Below are 17783 nucleotides of genomic sequence, written 5' to 3' on the forward strand. Positions count from 1 at the left end.
AGCAGTGATCCAGGTTGCAGCTCCTTACACAGCAGGCAGTACGACTGTAAGAGGAGGCAGGGGAAGCCCAGCCTACACATGAATGCTTTTGGGACGATGGCCCAGCCCACAAGAGCACCCACCATACTGGAGCCACCCAGCCTACGGGAATGCACCTCGCCAAATGGCAGAGGCATAACTCCCACAAGGGAGCCCCACCCATCAAGCACAGTGGCTCAGGTGAGCCACCTGTTAGTAGAGTCAACCAATGAGCAAACAAAGCGCCCCTCCCCTCCCGCCTAGTGTAGCAGCTCAACTGGTTCCCTGCTACGCACAGTGGTCCCACACACACGAGAGAAACCCATCGGTGGAGCACAGAGGTCTCACCTGTATGTGCACGTGTGACCTGCCAAGCACCTGTGGCTAGTGTGCAAACGCAGAGCAGCCTACCACCACAACTTCCAGGAAACAGGGTAGGATAAGAAAACACAGCTCCTGCCCCAGTGCCCAGTGGTGGCAGGTGGTATCTGCAACCTGATACTACCACAAATACACCTGCAAAGGATCAATTCATCAAATGCCAAGAAGAACTACAGTAACACTTCAGAGCAGAAGGAAAACGACAACTCTCCCGAAACCAATCCTGAAGTCACAGAAATTTACAATCTACATTACAGAAAAAACAAGACAATTGCCATAAAGAAACTCAACTAATTACAAGAAAACTCAGAAAGTTCAATGAGCTCATGAATAAAATTAATGAGCAGAAGGAATACTTCACCACAGAAACTGAAGCTCTAAAAAAAAACCAAACAGAAATTCTGCATATGAAGAACACAATTAATGAGATTTAAAAATTCTAGAAACCATAAAAAATAGAGCTGACATTATGGAGGACAGAATTAGTGATTTAGAGACTAGAAATACAGAAATGCTTCAGGTGGAGGAGGAGAGAGAACTAAGATATTTAAAGAATAATGAAATTCTTCAATAAATATCCAACTCAAACACGAAAAGCAATGTAAGCATTCTAGGTATTTCAGAGGGAGAAGTAAGGGAGAAAAGAGCAGAGAGCTTGTTCAAAGAAATAATAACTGAGAACTTCCCAAACCTGGGGAAGAATGTGGACTTACAAGTACACAAAGCCAACAGAACTCCTTATTACATGAATGTAGAAAGACCTTCTTCAAGGCATATAATATTAAAATGGACACGGGGCCAGCGTGGTGGCACAGTGTTTAAGTGCACACATTCTGCTTTGGTGGCCTGGGGTTTGCTGGTTCAGATCCCAGGTGCAGATATGGCACCGCGTGGCAAGCCATGCTGTGGTAGGCATCCCACATATAAAGTAGAGGAAGATGGGGACGGATGTTAGCTCAGGGCCAGGCTTCCTCAGCAAAAAAGAGGAGGATTGGCGGCAGTTGTTAGCTCAGGGCTAATCTTCCTCAAAAGAATAAATAAATAAATAAAAGGGGCAAAAGTCAATGACAAAGAAATAACATTAAGGGCAGCAAGGCAGAAGAAAATAACCTAAAAGGAACCCATATCAGCCTTTCAGCAGATTTCTCAGCAGAAATCTTACAAGCTAGGAGAGAATGGGATGATAAATTGAAAATACTGAAAGACAAAAACCTCCAGCCAAGAGTACTGGCCTTCAGATACGATGGAGAATAAAAGCTTTCCCAGATAAACAAAAGCTGAGAGAGTTCACCACCACTAGGCCTGCCTTACAAGAAACGTTAAAAGGAGTCCTTCCATCTGAAACTAAAAAGCAAAGGTTTACAAAACCTTCAGCAAGGAGATAAATAGAATCAGAAAATTGAAACTCTCTACAAAAACAGATTAGTAAATATTTAATTAAAAATATATGATAAAGTGAAGGAAAGCATCAAAAATAACTATAAACACTTGAATTTAGTCACAAACTTACAACACAAAAAAGAACAATTTGTGAAAACTCAGAAAGTAAGAGAAGAGGGGTGGAACCTGCTTAGCCTAATGGAGATAAGAGGCTATCAAAAATAGACTATCTCCTCTGTGAGATCTTTTATACAAATCTCATGGTAACCACTAAAAAAAAAATCAGAGCAGAGCCACAAATCATAAATAAAGAGAAAACCATCATGGAAAAGCACCAAACTGAAATGGCAGTCAGACATACAAGGAAAAACAAACGGAAATATAGAACAACCGGAAAACTAGATAAAATGGCATTATTAAGCCCTCATATATCAATAATCACTCTAAATGTAAATGAATTATCCAATCAAAAGACACAGAGTGACTGGATGGACTAAAAAACAAGACCCAACAATATGGTGCCTCCAGGAAACACATCTCAGCTCTAAAGACAAACACAGGCTCAGAGCGAAGGATGGAAGATGATACACCACACAAATGGCAAGCAAAAGAAAGCTGGTGTTGCCATACTTCGACCAGACAAAGCAGACTTCAAGATAAAAAAGACAATGAGAGACAAAGAGGGGCAGTATATAATGATGAAACAGACATTTCACCAAGAGGACATAACACTTAGGAATACATATGCATCTAACATGGGAGAACCAAAGTATATGAAGCAACTATTAATGGACCTAAAGGGAGAAACTGACAGCAACACAATAATGGTAGGGGACCTCAACACCCCACTTACATCAATGGAGGGATTATCCAAACAAAAGTCAAAGAAACAGTGGCCTTAAATGAAATACTACACCAAATGGACTTAATATAATAGAACATTCCATCTGAAAACAGAATAGACCTTCTTCTCAAGTGCACATGGAACATTCTCAAATATAGACCATATTTTGGGAAACAAGACAAACCTAAATAAATTTAAGACGACTGAAACCACATCAAGCATCTTTGCTGACCATAATTCTATGAAACTCTAGAAATCAACTACAAGAAAAAGGCTGGGAAAGTCACAAATACGTGGAGACTAAACAATATTCTACTGAACAACCACTGGATCAATGAAGAAACCAAAGGAGACATGAAACAATACCCACAGACAAATGAAAATGAAAACACAACATACCAACTCTTATAGGATGCACAAAAGTGTTAGTAAGAGGGAAATTTATAGCAGTACAGGCCTACCTCAACAAATTAGAAAAATTACAAATACATAATCTTAAACTACACCTAAAAGAACTAGAAAGAAGAAACAAAGCCGAAAGTCAGCAGGAGGGAAATAACGAAAATTAGAGCAGAAATAAACGAACAGACTAAAAAAAAAAACCCAAAAAAGATCAAAGAAACTAAGAGCTGATTCTTTGATAAACAAAACTGACAAACCCTTAGCCAGACTAAAAAAAAAGAGAGGGAGCTCAAATAAATAAAATTAAAAATGAAAGAGGAGAAATTACAATGGATACCACAGAATACAAAGGATTATAAGAGAATACTATGAAAAACTAAATGTCAACAAATTGGAGGGGCCAGCCCGGTGGCGCAGCGGTTAAGTTCCACTTTGGTGGCCCGGAGTTCACCGGTTCAGATCCTGGGTGCGGACATACACCACTTGGCAAGCCATGCTGTGGTAGGCATTCCACGTATAAAGTAGAGGAAGATGGGCACAGATGTTAGCTCAGGGCCAGTGTTCCTCAGCAAAAAGAGGAGGATTGGCAGCAGATATTAGCTTAGGGCTAATCTTCCTCAAAAAAAAAAAAAAAAAAAAACCAAAAAAAACAACCAAATTGGATAACCTAGAAGAAATGGACAAATTCTTAGACTCATACAACTTCCCAAAACTGAATCAAGAAGAAATAGAGAATCTGAATAGACAAATCACAAGTAAAGAGATTGAAAGAGCAATCAAAATTCTCCCTGGGCCGGCCCGGTGGCGTAGTGGTTAAGTTCGCACATTCCACTTCTCAGCGGCCAAGGGTTCACCGGTTCAGATCCCGGGTGTGGATATGGCACCGCTGGGCACGCCATGCTGTGGTAGGCGCCCCACATATAAAGTAGAGGAAGATGGGCACCATGTTAGCTCAGGGTCAGGCTTCCTCAGCAAAAAAAGAGGACGACTGGCAGTAGTTAGCTCAGGGCTAATCTTCCTCAAAAAAAAAAAAAAAACCTCCCAAAAAACAAAAGCTTGGACCAAACAGCTTCTCTGGAGAACTCTACCACACATTCAAAGAAGATTTAATATCTATCTCTCTCAAACTATTCCAAAAACTTGACGAAGACAGAATGCTTCCAACTCGATGAGCCAGCAGTACCCTGATACTAAAGCCAGACAAGAACAAAACAAAGAAGGAAAATTACTGATCAATATCACTGATGAACATAGATACAAAAATCCTCAACAAAATATTGGCAAAACAAATACAGAAATATATTAGAAGGATCATAAGCCATGATCAAGTGAGATTTACCAGGGACACAGGGACATCTGTAAATCAATCTTCAACATCTGCAAATCAATCAATGTGATACAACACATTAACAAAATGAGTAATAAAAATCACATGGTCATCTCAACAGATGTAGAGAGAAAGCATATGACAAGACTCAACATCCATTTATGATAAAAACTCTCAATAAAATGGGTATAAAAGGAAAGTACCTCAACATAATAAAGGCCATATATGACAAACCCACAGCCGACATCATACTTAATGGTGAAAACCTGAAAGCCATCCCTCTGAGAACAGGAACAAGATAAGGCTTCCTACCCTCACCACACCTATTCAAGATAGTACTAGAGGTTTTGACCAGAGCAATTAGGCAAGAAAAAGAAATAAAAAGTGTCCAAATTGGAAAGGAAGAAGTAAAACTCTCACTGTTTGTGGACAACATGATTCTGTATAAAGAAAACCCTAAAGAATCCACCAGACAACTACTAGAAATAATCAACAACTACAGCAAAGTTGCAAGGTACAAGATTAACTTACAAAAATCAGTTGTATTTCTATACACTAATTAACAAACTAGCAGAAAGAGAACTCAAGAATACAATAACATTTACAACCACAACAAAAAGAATCAAATATCTAGGAGTAAACTTAATAAAGGAGGTGAAAGCCCTATGCACTGAAAACTATAAGACAGTATTGAAATAAATTGAAGACGACATAAAGAAATGGAAAGATATTCCATGCTCATAGACTGGAAGAATATACATAGTTTAAATGTCCACATTACCTAAAGCAATCTACAGACTCAATACAATTCCAATCAGAATCCCAATGACATTCTTCATAGAAATAGAAAAAAGAATTCTAAAATTTATATGGAACAACAAAGGATCCTGAATAGCCAAAGCAATCCTGAGAAAAAAGAACAAAGCTGGAGGCATCACAATCCCTCACTTAAAAACACACTACAAAGCTATAGTGAACAAAACAGCATGGTACTGACACAAAAACAGACACACACATCAACAGAACAGAAATGAAAGCCCATAAATAAAACCACACATCTATGGACAGCTCATCTTCAACAAAGGAGCCAAGAACATACAATAGAGAAAGGAAAGTCTCTTCACTAAATGGTGTTGGGAAAACTGGACAGCCACGTGCAAAAGAATGAAAGTAGACCATTATCTTATACCATATACAAAAATTAACTCAAAATGGATTAAAGACTTGAATCTAAGACCTGAAATCATAAAACTCCTAGAAGAAAATATAGATAGTACACTCTCTAACATTGGTCTTAGTAGCATCTTTCTGAATATGTCTACCCAGGCAAGAGAAACAAAAGAAAAAATAAACAAATGGGACTAGAGCAGACTAAAACGCTTCTGCAAGGCAAAGGAAACCATGAACAAAATGAAGACAACCCACCAACCGGGAGAAAATATTTGCAAATCATATACCTGACAAGGTTAATTTCCAAAATATATAAAGAACTCATACAACTCAACAACAAAAAGATAAACAACCTGATCAAAAACAGGCAGAGGATATGAACAGACATTTTTCCAAAGAAGATATACAGATGGTCAACAGGCTCATGAAAAGATGTTCAATATCACTAATTACTGGGAAATGCAAATTAAAACTACAATGAGATATCACCTTACACCTGTCAGAATGGCTATAACTACCAAGACAAAAAATAAAAAATGTTGGAGAGGATGTGGAGAAAAGGGAACCTTCATACACTGCTGGTCGGAATGCAAACTGGTACAGCCACTATTGAAGAGAGTATGGAGATTTTAAAAATAGGGGCCAGCCATGTGCTGTAGTGATTAAAGTTCCACGCATTCCACTTGGGGGCCCCAGGTTACAGGCTTGGATCCTGAGTGCAGATCTAGACCCCTTGTCAGCCACGCTGTGGAGATGACCCACATACAAAATAGAGAAAGACTGGCACAGATGTTAGCTCAGGGCTAATCTTCCTCAAGCAAAAAAAAACTTTAAAATGGGAATACCATACATACCAGCTAGCTATCCCGCTACTGGGTCTTTATCCAAAGAAGTTGAAATCAACAATTCAAGGAGATCTATGAACTCCTTTGTTCACTGCAACATTATTCACAGTAGCAAAGACATGAAAGCAACCCCAGTGCCCATCAACTGATGATTAGATAAAGATGTGGTATATATATACAATGGAATACTACTCAGCCACAAAAAAAGACAAAATCGTCCCATTTGCAACAACATGGATGGACCTTGAGGGATATTATGTTAAGCAAAATAAGTCAGACAGAGAAAGACAAACAGCATATGATTTCACTCATGTGAAAGATAAACACACACGTGGACAAAGAGAGCAGATTAGTGGTTACCAGAGGGGAAGGGGATGGGGAGGTGGGTGAAAGGGGTGAAGGGGCACATATGTACGGTGACGGATAAAAACTGGACTACTGGTGCTGAGCATGATCAAGTCTACATAGAAACTGATATATAATAATGTACACCTGAAATTACACAACGTTATAAACCAACATGAACTCAAAAAAACTCACAAGTCACAAAATAGGTAAAAGGACGCTACCAAACACACACACACACACACACACAAATTCACACAGGTGAGTTAAGTCTGGCAACAAGATATAAACTAGTATGTTCACAGAATTACCTCTGAATGATGGGAATTGTGGGTGATGTTTATTTTATTGCTGGTTCATATCTGAGTGTTCTATAATGAACATATAGGACCTTTCCCCAAAAGTACACACACATGCTTTTTTTCCTAAGTAAATCTATGGAGTTAGATTAGAGAGTGGGGGCAAAAAGAAGGTGTATACTTTTTATTTTAAACAGTTCTGAATGTCTGGTTTATTTATAACTAATACATAAACGATGTGCGTTTCAGACCAATTATGAAATGAGAACACAGATGGCAGGAAAATTTACTCAATCTATAAACACTATTACTGCAACCCCCAGACCCTACCACTACAGGTCAAAGCCCTGTCACTCACCCTCTCCCCCATGCCCAACTTGTATGGACACTTGTATGGACGTTTTGGCATATGGTAGTCCACTAACAGAATGGCTAAAATCATGAATTTTATATTCATAACTGTCCCAGTAATCATCCTCATTAATTAAGACTTTAAACATATTCTTTGTTAAGAGTTACAAATTGAGGTTAGGAAACCTACGTCCCAGACAATTCAAACAATGATGATGTTTCCTCAAATAGAAATATCCAATTATCATATGATATATTCCAAGTTATACAAGAAAGAACTTACCCACAAACTCCCAGTATTTTTTATAATCAGCAGGAAATTTTCGTAAATGTAACTGACAGAATTTCTCTTTATTTGGAGAGCTGATCCATTCCTGTGCCACCTATATAACGCAAAAAAAGCAAATTAAGAAAGCAAAAACATTCTGGAAAGCCAAGGCTAAACAACAAAATTTTCCAAAGTAAGCAACAGTAAAATCCAGAACCTAGAATCCCAGGGTGACAGAAACATTAACAATTAATTTGGGACTTCCAGTTTCCAGTTCAGCATGTAAGGAACTCAGCAGTTCCCACTCTATCCTAACAACAAGTAAAAAGCTGATCAGACTGAAAAACCAACAACTCTTCTTAGATTCAAAGAGGGAAGTGAGGGCACAAGGCAAACTCCAGCCCCCAAAATTGGAGAGATAGACAAGTAGATACAGTTAATCTTAACTCACTAGAGTAGAAACCTCTATACCAGGAGAGGAAAACCCAAACTGTAACTGACAAATTGCTGGAGGCTCGCCATGGATAATTATGAATGTCAAAAACTCTAGGGGAACCTAGTCGTAAGTGGGACCCCACACTTTGGTGCGTTTTACCTCTAGGAGTTCTACCAGGTCCTCACAGTGTATACTAGAGGAAAATCCCTTCACGTTCCCAGAAGGGGGAAGGGAAAACAAACCATTTTGAAAGACACCAGAGCATTCTGATCTTCTTAACAAGGCTTGCTCTATAGAGAAACTATTTTACCAGAGCCTAACCTACTTGGGGGAAGAGAAATAACCAACTCCAGCCCATTCTAGCCATCCTGTCGCATCTAAGGAGGTGGGAAGTAACTGAGAAGCATGTGGAAAGCTCTCAGTCCACAGGCAAAAGCTCACAAAAAGACTGAGACCTTATTACAGGACAGCAGAACACTTCCCACTCCCCCACAATTTACCACCACATTACTAAAGGCCTGTTTAACTGCTGTTCCTTCTACCCAGTATATCATAGCTACCTGTCAACAAAAAATTACAAGGCATATTCAAAGGCAAAAAACACAGTTTAATGTGACTTAAACATTACAACCAGAGTCAGATATGGCAAGAAGGTGGAATTACCAGAGAAGGAATTTTTAAAAACTATAATTAATATGCTAAGAGTTTAATGCAAAAATTAGATCATGCAAGAACAGATGGATGACAGAAGCAGAGAGATGTAAATTCTAAGAGAGAATCAAAAAGAAATGCTAAGAGATCAAAAACACTGTAATGGAAATGAAGAATGCCTTTGATGGGCTCATTAGTAGACAGGACATTGCTGAGGAAAGAATCTCTGAACTTGAGGATACAGCAAGAGAAACTACCAAAGCTGAAAAGCAAAAAGAAAAAAAAATTGGGGGGAAAAAAAAAGAATATCCAAGAACTGTAGGACATCTGCAAAAGGTGCAACATACATGTAATGGGAATATCAGAAGAAAAGAGAGAGAAGGGAACAGAAGAAATACTTGAAGGAATAATGACTGAGAGTCCCCCCAAATTTATGTCAGACACCAAATCACAGATGCAGGAAGCTCAGAGAGCACCAAGCAGAAGAAATGCCACAAAATACACCCAGGTATATCCTATTCAAACTTCAGGAATATGAAAAATCAAGGATAAAGAAAAAATCTTGAAAGAAACCAGTGGAAAAAAACACCTTACCTATAAAGAAGAAAACATAAGAATTCATCTGATTTCTCCTCAGAAACCATGCAAGCAAGAAGAGATTGAGTGAAATATTTAAACTGTTGAGAGAAAATAGCCACCAACCTAGAATGCTGAACCCTGCAAAATTATCCTTCAAAAGTGAATAAAGAATCTGGGACAACAAAAATTGAGGGACTGTGTTGCCATTAAACCTATCTTGCAAGAAATGTGAAACGATGATCTTAGAGAGAAGGAAAACTTGGCTCTAAATAAACAGAGGAAGAGCATCAGAGAATAAGTGAAGGTACAACACAAATTTTTATGTTTTTTTCTGTGTGAGGAACATCGGCCCTGAGCTAACATCTGTGCGAATCTTCGTCTATTTTGTATACAGGACACTGCCACAGTGTGGCTTAATGAGCAACGTGTAGCTCTGTGCCTGGGGTCTGAATCCATGAACCCTGGGCCTCTGAAGCAGAAGGCATGAACTTAACACTATACCATTGGGCTGACTCCTATGCTTCTTATTTTTAATTGATCTGTTAGGTAATAGTTTATTCAAAATAACAGCAACAATGTATTCAATTATGTATGCTTATGTGTGTGTGTATATATGCTTATGCACAGTGAAATGAAGGATAGCAGTGATACAAGGGATGGGAAGAACTAGAATATTTTATTATTATAAGGTACTCACACTACTCGTTAACTGTTACCTGAAACTGGTCTTGGATTAGTGGTAAATATATACTGCAAGTTCTAGGAAACCACTAAAAAAAAAAAAAAGAATTGATATGCTAAGCAAAGAGTGAAAATGAAATTAATATAAAATGCTCAATTAAAACCACGAAGGCAGAAAAAAGCATGGAAGACAAAAATAAGAACAAAGAAGAAGGGCAACAAATACAACATAGTAACAAATATGGCAGAAATTAATCCTCCTATATTAATAATCACCTTAAATGTCAATGGTCTAAATACACCAAATTTTAGACAGGCTGTCAGTGTGGATCAAAAAACAAGACCCAACTAAATGCTGTCTACAAGAAACTCACTTTAAATAAAAAGCCACCTTACAGATTAAAATAAAGGGATCAAGAAAGATAAACCACACTAACATTAATCAAAAAAAAAGAGGGAGTACTATCACACAAGGCAATTTACATACATTTCTTAATACCACTACACTCTGTTCATCGATGCCATTTCCACTTGAAGAAACTAAGAAGAACATTAAAGTAATTTGCCCAAGGTAATATAGCCAGTAACTGGCCAGATAGGCTTTTTTGCAAACTTCTCATTATCCATATTTTCAAACACAGACAATAGAAGGAGCAATTTAAAAAAAAAAGAAAGAGAGAAAGAGAGAATAGCTATATTAATTTAAGACACAGCGGGGGCCGGCCCCGTGGCCGAGTGGTTAAGTTTGCCTGCTCCACTGCAGCGGCACGGGGTTCTGCCTGCTTGGATCCTGGGCATGGATACGGCACTGCCCATCAGGCCATGCTGAGGCAGCATCACACATGCCACAACTAGAAGAACCCACAACTAAAAATACACAACAATGTACCAGGGGCCTCTGGGGAGAAAAAGCAAAAATAAAATCTTTAAAAAAAAAAAAAAGAGCAGATCTCAGGGCAAGGAAAATTATCAGGGATAAAGAGGGGCATCACATAACAATAAATGGCTTAATAATACAAGAAAATATAAGCTTTTATATACATGTGCCTAGCAACAGAGCATCAAAATAAGTCAGGTAAAAACTGATAAACCTGCAAGGAGAAACAGATTGATCCAATATTTTAGTTGGAGCCTTAACACTCTTCTATCAGAAATGGACAGATCCAGTAGGTAGAAAATTAGCAAGACAGAGATTAACTCAAAAGCTCCAGCAAGCAACTGGATATAAATGACGACTTCATCTACCAACAGCAGATTACACATTCTCAAGCTCACATGTAACACTTGTCAAAACAGACCACATTCTGCGCCATAAAACACACCTTAACAAACAGCAATTACACAATGTCAGCTTTCAGACTACAATGGAATTAAACTAGAAATCAGTAACAGAAAGCTGAAAAATCTCAAAATACTTGGAGATTAAACAACACATGGTCAATGACAAAATCTCAAGAGAACTTTAAAAATATATTGAACTAAATCAAAGTGAAAAACACAACTTACAAAAACTTGTGAGATGTACCACGAGCAGTGCTTAGAGGGAAATAAATGTATCCACATAGAATGCATATATTACAACGAAAGACCTAAAATCAATAATCTGAGCTTCCATTTTAGGAAACTATAAAAAAGAAGAGCAAATTAAATCTAAAGTAAGCAGAAAAAAGAAACAAAAATTAGAGCAGGAATCAATTAAATTGAAAACAGGAAGTCAAGACAGAAAAATCAATGAAATCAAAAGCTGGTTCTTTGAAAATATCATAAAATTAATAAGCCTCTAGCCAGGCTAAGGAAAAAAGAGAAAACAAATTTCTAATATCAGAAGTGAAAGAGGGGACACCACTATAGATCCCACATACATGAAAAAGATAATGAAGGAATATTATGAACAACTTTGTGCCTACAAATTTGATAACCTAGAGAAAATGGACCTATTCCTTCAAACAATCTGCCAAAACTCACACAAGAAGAAACAGACAATGTGAATAGGCCTACATCTACTAAAGAAGTTGAATCGATAATTAATAACAGAAAACACCGGGGCCAGATGGGTTCACTGGTAAATTCTACCAAATATTTAAGGAAGAAATTATACCAATTCTCTACAATATCTTCCAGAACATAGAAGCAGAAGAATATTTCCTAACTCATTTTATAAGGCCAACATTACCCTAACACTAAAACCAAAGACATTAGAAGAAAACTATAGCCCAGTGTCTCTTGTGCACAAAGAAGTAAAAATCCTCAACAAAACATTAGCAAAATGAACCCAACAATGTATAAAAAGAATTACATCAGGATCAAGTGGCATTAATCCCACATATGCAGGCTGATTCAACATTAAAAAATCAACTAATGTTACCCATCACATCAACAGACTAAAAAAGAAAAGTCATATCAATAGATGTAGAAAAAGCATTTGACAAAATCTAATATCCGTTCATGATGAAATCTCTGCAAACTAGGAATAGAGGGGAACTTCCTCAACTGGACCAAGAACATCTACCAAAAACCCACAGTTAATATCATACTTAATGATGAGAAACTTGAAGCTTTCCCATTAAAATCAGGTCCATGGCAAGGATGATCTTTCTCACCATGCCTTTTCAACATACTGGAAGTCCTAGCTAATGCAATAAACAAGAAAAGGTATATTCATTGGGAAGAAAGAAATAAAACTCACTCTCTTCACAGATGACGGGACTGTCTATGTAGAAACTCCAGAGGGGAAAGAAATATTATCTAGTTAGGCCGTGTCCTCAGACAAGGTACCAGTCTTCTTTTTCAATAAATATGGAGAATGGATTATTCTACAAAACTCCATGTTTCTAATAATTTGGTAATTTAACTTTTTTCAGATCAAATATTTTAATATTACATTTTCATAAAAATGCTAACAAAAAATTCATTCCCTTTGGTTATGAGATGCTTATGTTGTCCAGAAAATTCTCTTAATAAAAAAATTACATTATTAAAATAATAGCTAATTCACTGGGGAAAAGGAGTTCTTGCAACACTCGTTCCCAATAGCCAATGTTGCCCTTGCCTTATAGGTTACAAGAAGACAGAACCAAACACAAAACCTACAAAGCAACTGTCACTCATACCCATTATGTCATGTCTTCCCTTTCATTACAAAAGTCAAAGGCACACTCACTGACTTATGTTCTTGATCCCTCTTGTCCTCTTTAGGACTTCATCTCCAAAAGTTATCCATTTTCTTACATCAGTTTCTCCTGCCCATTGCTCCTTTCCACCAGCATACACCTTGACCTCTCTCAAAAAAAATGAAACCATGTGGGGGACGGGCGGCATATGGGAACTCTGTATTTTGAGCTCAATTTTTCAGTGAATCTAAAACTGCTCTAAAAAAATAAAGGTTATTAAAAAAAAAAAAAAACAGAAAACAAACCGAACCCTTCATCTCCAAATCATTATCCAACTATTGCCTCATTTTTTTCTGCTCCCCTTCATTGCTTAAGTTTTCAAAACACTCCTGCCATTCACTTCTTTACACCCGGCTTCTGTCCTAACCACTCCACCAAACTTGCCATCAAGGTAACAACTCTACTTTCAAATTCAATGGTTACTTCCTTTTTTTCTTATTTTTCCTCCCCTCCTTTTGATCTCAGGTAAATGAATATATGAAGGATATGGTTAAAAAAAGAAAAAAATAAAATTTCAAAGTAAAAATGACAGATTGAACACACGCATTTCCTTTCGTTCCTCTTGAAACCCCACTAAAACACCAAAGGGATTCTTAAAAATAGGATTAACTCACTAGGACAAAGAGAACAGAGAAAGAGAACAGAGTATCAAAATTCTGCAAGCTGGAAAGCAGATGAACGAACAGTAACTAATTTATTAGCAAGTCCAAGAGGCTGAACTCCCACCAGTAAGCAATCTGATGCATTCATCTAGAAGAAGGAGGGCAGAAGGGAGACTGCCCCTCTCTGCTCCCAGCACAAAACCATAGACACTTGGTTTCTAGATAGGGTAAAACAGTCTCTGGCCTTGGAGACAGCAAGCAGGGTGGGGATACTGTACTGAAAAAAAGAGAAGCAAGCAAATGTTGCTGAATGCTACGAACCTTTCCTCTGTCCCCAACCCTCATCCTACAGTCAGCTCCCAGTTAGGCCTATATTTTCCAGGCAAAATATCTGAAGATTCCTCTTTAGGAAATCTGACATAAGAGAAAAAAAAGACTAAAGCTATTGACATACGGGTGGGGATGGGGCTTTCCAACAAAACACCAATGGTCAACAAGCCTACCCTTTCACTCAGTGCTTCTAATCTGCTTTAAAAAAAATCTTATATATAAAAAAATATAGATCATAACTACACATAAGCATACAATCTTAACAGTTAAAGAATAACACTAATGTTGGGGTGCACCAGGCTAAGATGCCCTTCAGATCACATTTGACTTCGAGAGTATAATATTAAAGAGGATTATTCTAGTACAAGTATATGAGTTTCATCTGTTTTCCTAAGCATCTCTTTTAACTTGTCACTATTTAAATTTTCTCATAGCATTCTTACAATTGATATATATTACACACAATATAAAATTCACCATTTTAAAGTGTTCACTTCAGTGGTTTCTAGTAATTTACTATTTTGTGTAACAATCAACATTATCTAATTGCAGAACATCTCCATCATCCCCAAAGAAACTCTATACCTATTAGCAGTCAGTCCCACTTCCCCCCTCCATCCATCATCCCCTGGCAACAACTAATCTACCTTTTAGTCTCTATAGATTTGGCTATTCTGGACAATTCATATAAATGCAGTCACACAATATGTGGCCCTCTGCACCTGACTTCTTTCACGTAAAGCATTTTCAGGGTTCATCAATGAACATGTAAAAGTAGCAAGTAACAGCTCATTCCTTTTCATAGATGAATAATATTCCACTGCATATATATATCTCATTTTGTTATCCATCCATCAGCTGATGGACATCTGGGTTGCTTTCACATTTTAGCTACTATGAATAATGTTCCATCTGCTTTTTCATATCTTGTTCTTAAATGTGAGTAGACCACCAAAAATCATCAGACATTTTAAGAAAGGAGTTAACATGAAAGGTCTATAGACACTAAAATGAAAAGGAAAAAAGCAATTGGGAAAACAAGGACTATGCAAAGAGAGGAAAACTTTTAACTAACTTTAAAATTATCACTAAGCTTTAGATAATACAAAAATATCATGAAAAAATGCCATGAAAAAAGAATAGAATCCTATAAAAAGAAATATTCAGGATCCCATGAAACTAAAAGTATGCTAAAAAAAAAAAAAAAAATTCAATAGTCTTGGGGTCTGGCCCTGTGGTCAAGTGGTTAAGTTCACACACTCAGCTTCGGCAGCCCAGGGTTTTGCCAGTTTGGATCTTGGGCACGGACATGTAACCTCTCATCAAGCCATGGTGAGGCAGCGTCTGACATAGCACAAGAAGGACCTACAACTGGAATATACAACTATGTACTGGGGGGCTTTGGAGAGAAGGAGGGGGAAAAAAAAGAAGACTGGCAACAGATGTTAGCTCAGGTGCCAATCTTAAAAAAGAAAATGTCTTGGAAGTTGAGGAGGCCTCGGAGAAAGTAGAACAAAAAGAAAATGACACGGAAAGTAAAAAAAATAAAAGAAAATGAGAAGATTAAAATTTTAAGACATGCAAGCTTCCAACAATTTACCTGCCATACACCCTTTTCTCAGGGAACTTGAAGGATATGTCTTACTAAAGTGAGAGAGTGACCAAGAAAGACAATCTGGGGTAGAGGAGACAGAGATCCAACATAGGATAGAAGGACACGAAGCCCCAGAATGAGGATGATGGATATTTCAGGACAACCATCGTAAAACCATCGTAAACCAAGATGACGAAATGTACAGATTACCCGATGTGTCTGATCATAATAAGATTTATACGTCCAAAAGAGAATGTGAAGCTAATTTAGTAATAAGTATATAGAAACTTAAGTAAATAAAGTAAATCCAGAGAAAACAAAGAGTTAGGAAAAATAGTTACAACATACTACATGACTTAGCTGCAGAAACCTTTTCTATAGTCAAAACAACAACAAACATTGACCTAAAAACTACAAGTCAACTCCACAGTGAGGAGGGGGGAACAGGAAAGCTGTGTTTGTGAAGGTAGGGCTGGGAAGAGAGGATACTTCCTACAGCAGGAAACTAACAGAAAATGCCTAAACTGAAAAATTAAGAAGCCACAATAGTGCCATGTTATTTAGAAATATGAAAGTAAGTATCAAAAGGATCCATTAAGAATCAAAAATGATTACTTAGGGAGTGAGGGGTGCCTGTGTTTTTTTATAATAGGTCTTAACAGAAGTATTTGACTATTTTACACAAATGGAACTCGTGCTCATTCTGTTTTGAAAAGGCTACGGCCACAAAAATGTCCTGAAAAGGAAGAAATCTTAAATATGAATACATAAATACCTCATCTCAGGTAAAAATAAAATCAGAAATATGTGTCTGTCCTAAATTTAAGGGCTGGGAATGGCTTCTAAGCACTTTAGTGCTTTCCAGCAAGAACAAAGGTTAAAGAAAAAAATAAGCTTCAAAATGAATAAATTCCTGTATCTTCCCCAGTTTATTTAACTGTATACACTGTTGACTGAATTACAATTTTTCTGTAGGAAGGAAATAATTCTTCTAATACTAACAATATTTTACTTTTATTTCATCAAGAGATTTAAGATCTTTTGTCAATTAGTTGTTTCTAATGCCTTTGAAACACCAGTAAAGGGGGTGGCCCCGTGGCAGAGTGGTTAAGTTCGTGCACTCTGCTGCAGGCGGCCCAGTGTTTCGTTGGTTCGAATCCTGGGCGCGGACATGGCACTGCTCATCAAACCACGCTGAGGCAGCGTCCCACATGCCACAACTAGAAGGACCCACAACGAAGAATATACAACTATGTACCGGGGGGCTTTGGGGAGAAAAAGGAAAAAAATAAAAATCTTAAAAAAAAAAAAAAGAAAAGAAACACTAGTAAAATAATTCTTAAAACCATGGCTACCATTTAGGGCATAAATTGATAGAAACACATGAAGTGCATTTTAAAGATGCAGTGATTCAAGCTTCATGGAAGCTATTTATCTTGAAAAGTTATTATCAACTTACTTGATTATCTTATGTAGTAGACTTGCCCGTTTGTGCAACACATTTCCTTTCCTTCAACACACTAAGCTTGACCTTACCTTAAATGTCTTTGCATTCAACTCTGCCTGAAATATACTTCTCACAGTCAATTCTTTCTATCCAAACTGGTCTCAGTATAAATACCACTGCTCACAGAGGTTGTCTGACCTCTCAATCTACAGTTTGTTCTAGATCACACTAGAGCCCTTAACCCCATCTGAAATGATCAATTCCAGAAGGCAGAGGCCTTGTCTATCCTGTTCATCACTTTACGTTCCAGACCTGTAATAGCACTTGGCATATATCGGGCACCCAAATATCTATTAACTGAATGAATACATGAATAGTTACCTCAATGTTCTTGGTTTTGTTTTTAAGAGTTTTATTGCATACTCAGGTATCTTTTTTAAAAGAAATTTGACAAAGGAAAAATCTTCCAACCCCTTACCTCCTTTGAGAACACCAAAAACATCCCTCAAAATGCAGATGGATGCTTACCCTAAAGAATTATTAGTGGTTTTTCTGAGGTTCCAACTTAACTGGGAATCCTGTATTTTACGTGGCAATCCTACTCAGGGGGAGTAAGGAAGAAAGAAGAACCAGATGGGATGCGTTAGGGTAGATAGGCAGGTA

At 37.5% G+C, this 17783-nt stretch overlaps 1 protein-coding gene across 3 annotated transcripts in view; it reads right to left on the reverse strand.

Annotated features, from left to right (window-relative positions):
* The window catches only part of SETX (senataxin), a 78289-nt gene that overhangs the window by 38777 nt on the left and 21729 nt on the right, over nt 1–17783 (reverse strand). For all 3 annotated transcript variants that reach the window (XM_046653467.1, XM_046653486.1, XM_046653477.1), the window contains one exon: nt 7646–7745. In XM_046653467.1, the coding sequence (XP_046509423.1) occupies nt 7646–7745 (100 nt within the window). The remainder of the gene's footprint in view (nt 1–7645; nt 7746–17783) is intronic.

The sequence above is a fragment of the Equus quagga genome, chromosome 1, assembly GCF_021613505.1.
Source record: "Equus quagga isolate Etosha38 chromosome 1, UCLA_HA_Equagga_1.0, whole genome shotgun sequence".
NCBI classification, from domain to species: domain Eukaryota; kingdom Metazoa; phylum Chordata; class Mammalia; order Perissodactyla; family Equidae; genus Equus; species Equus quagga.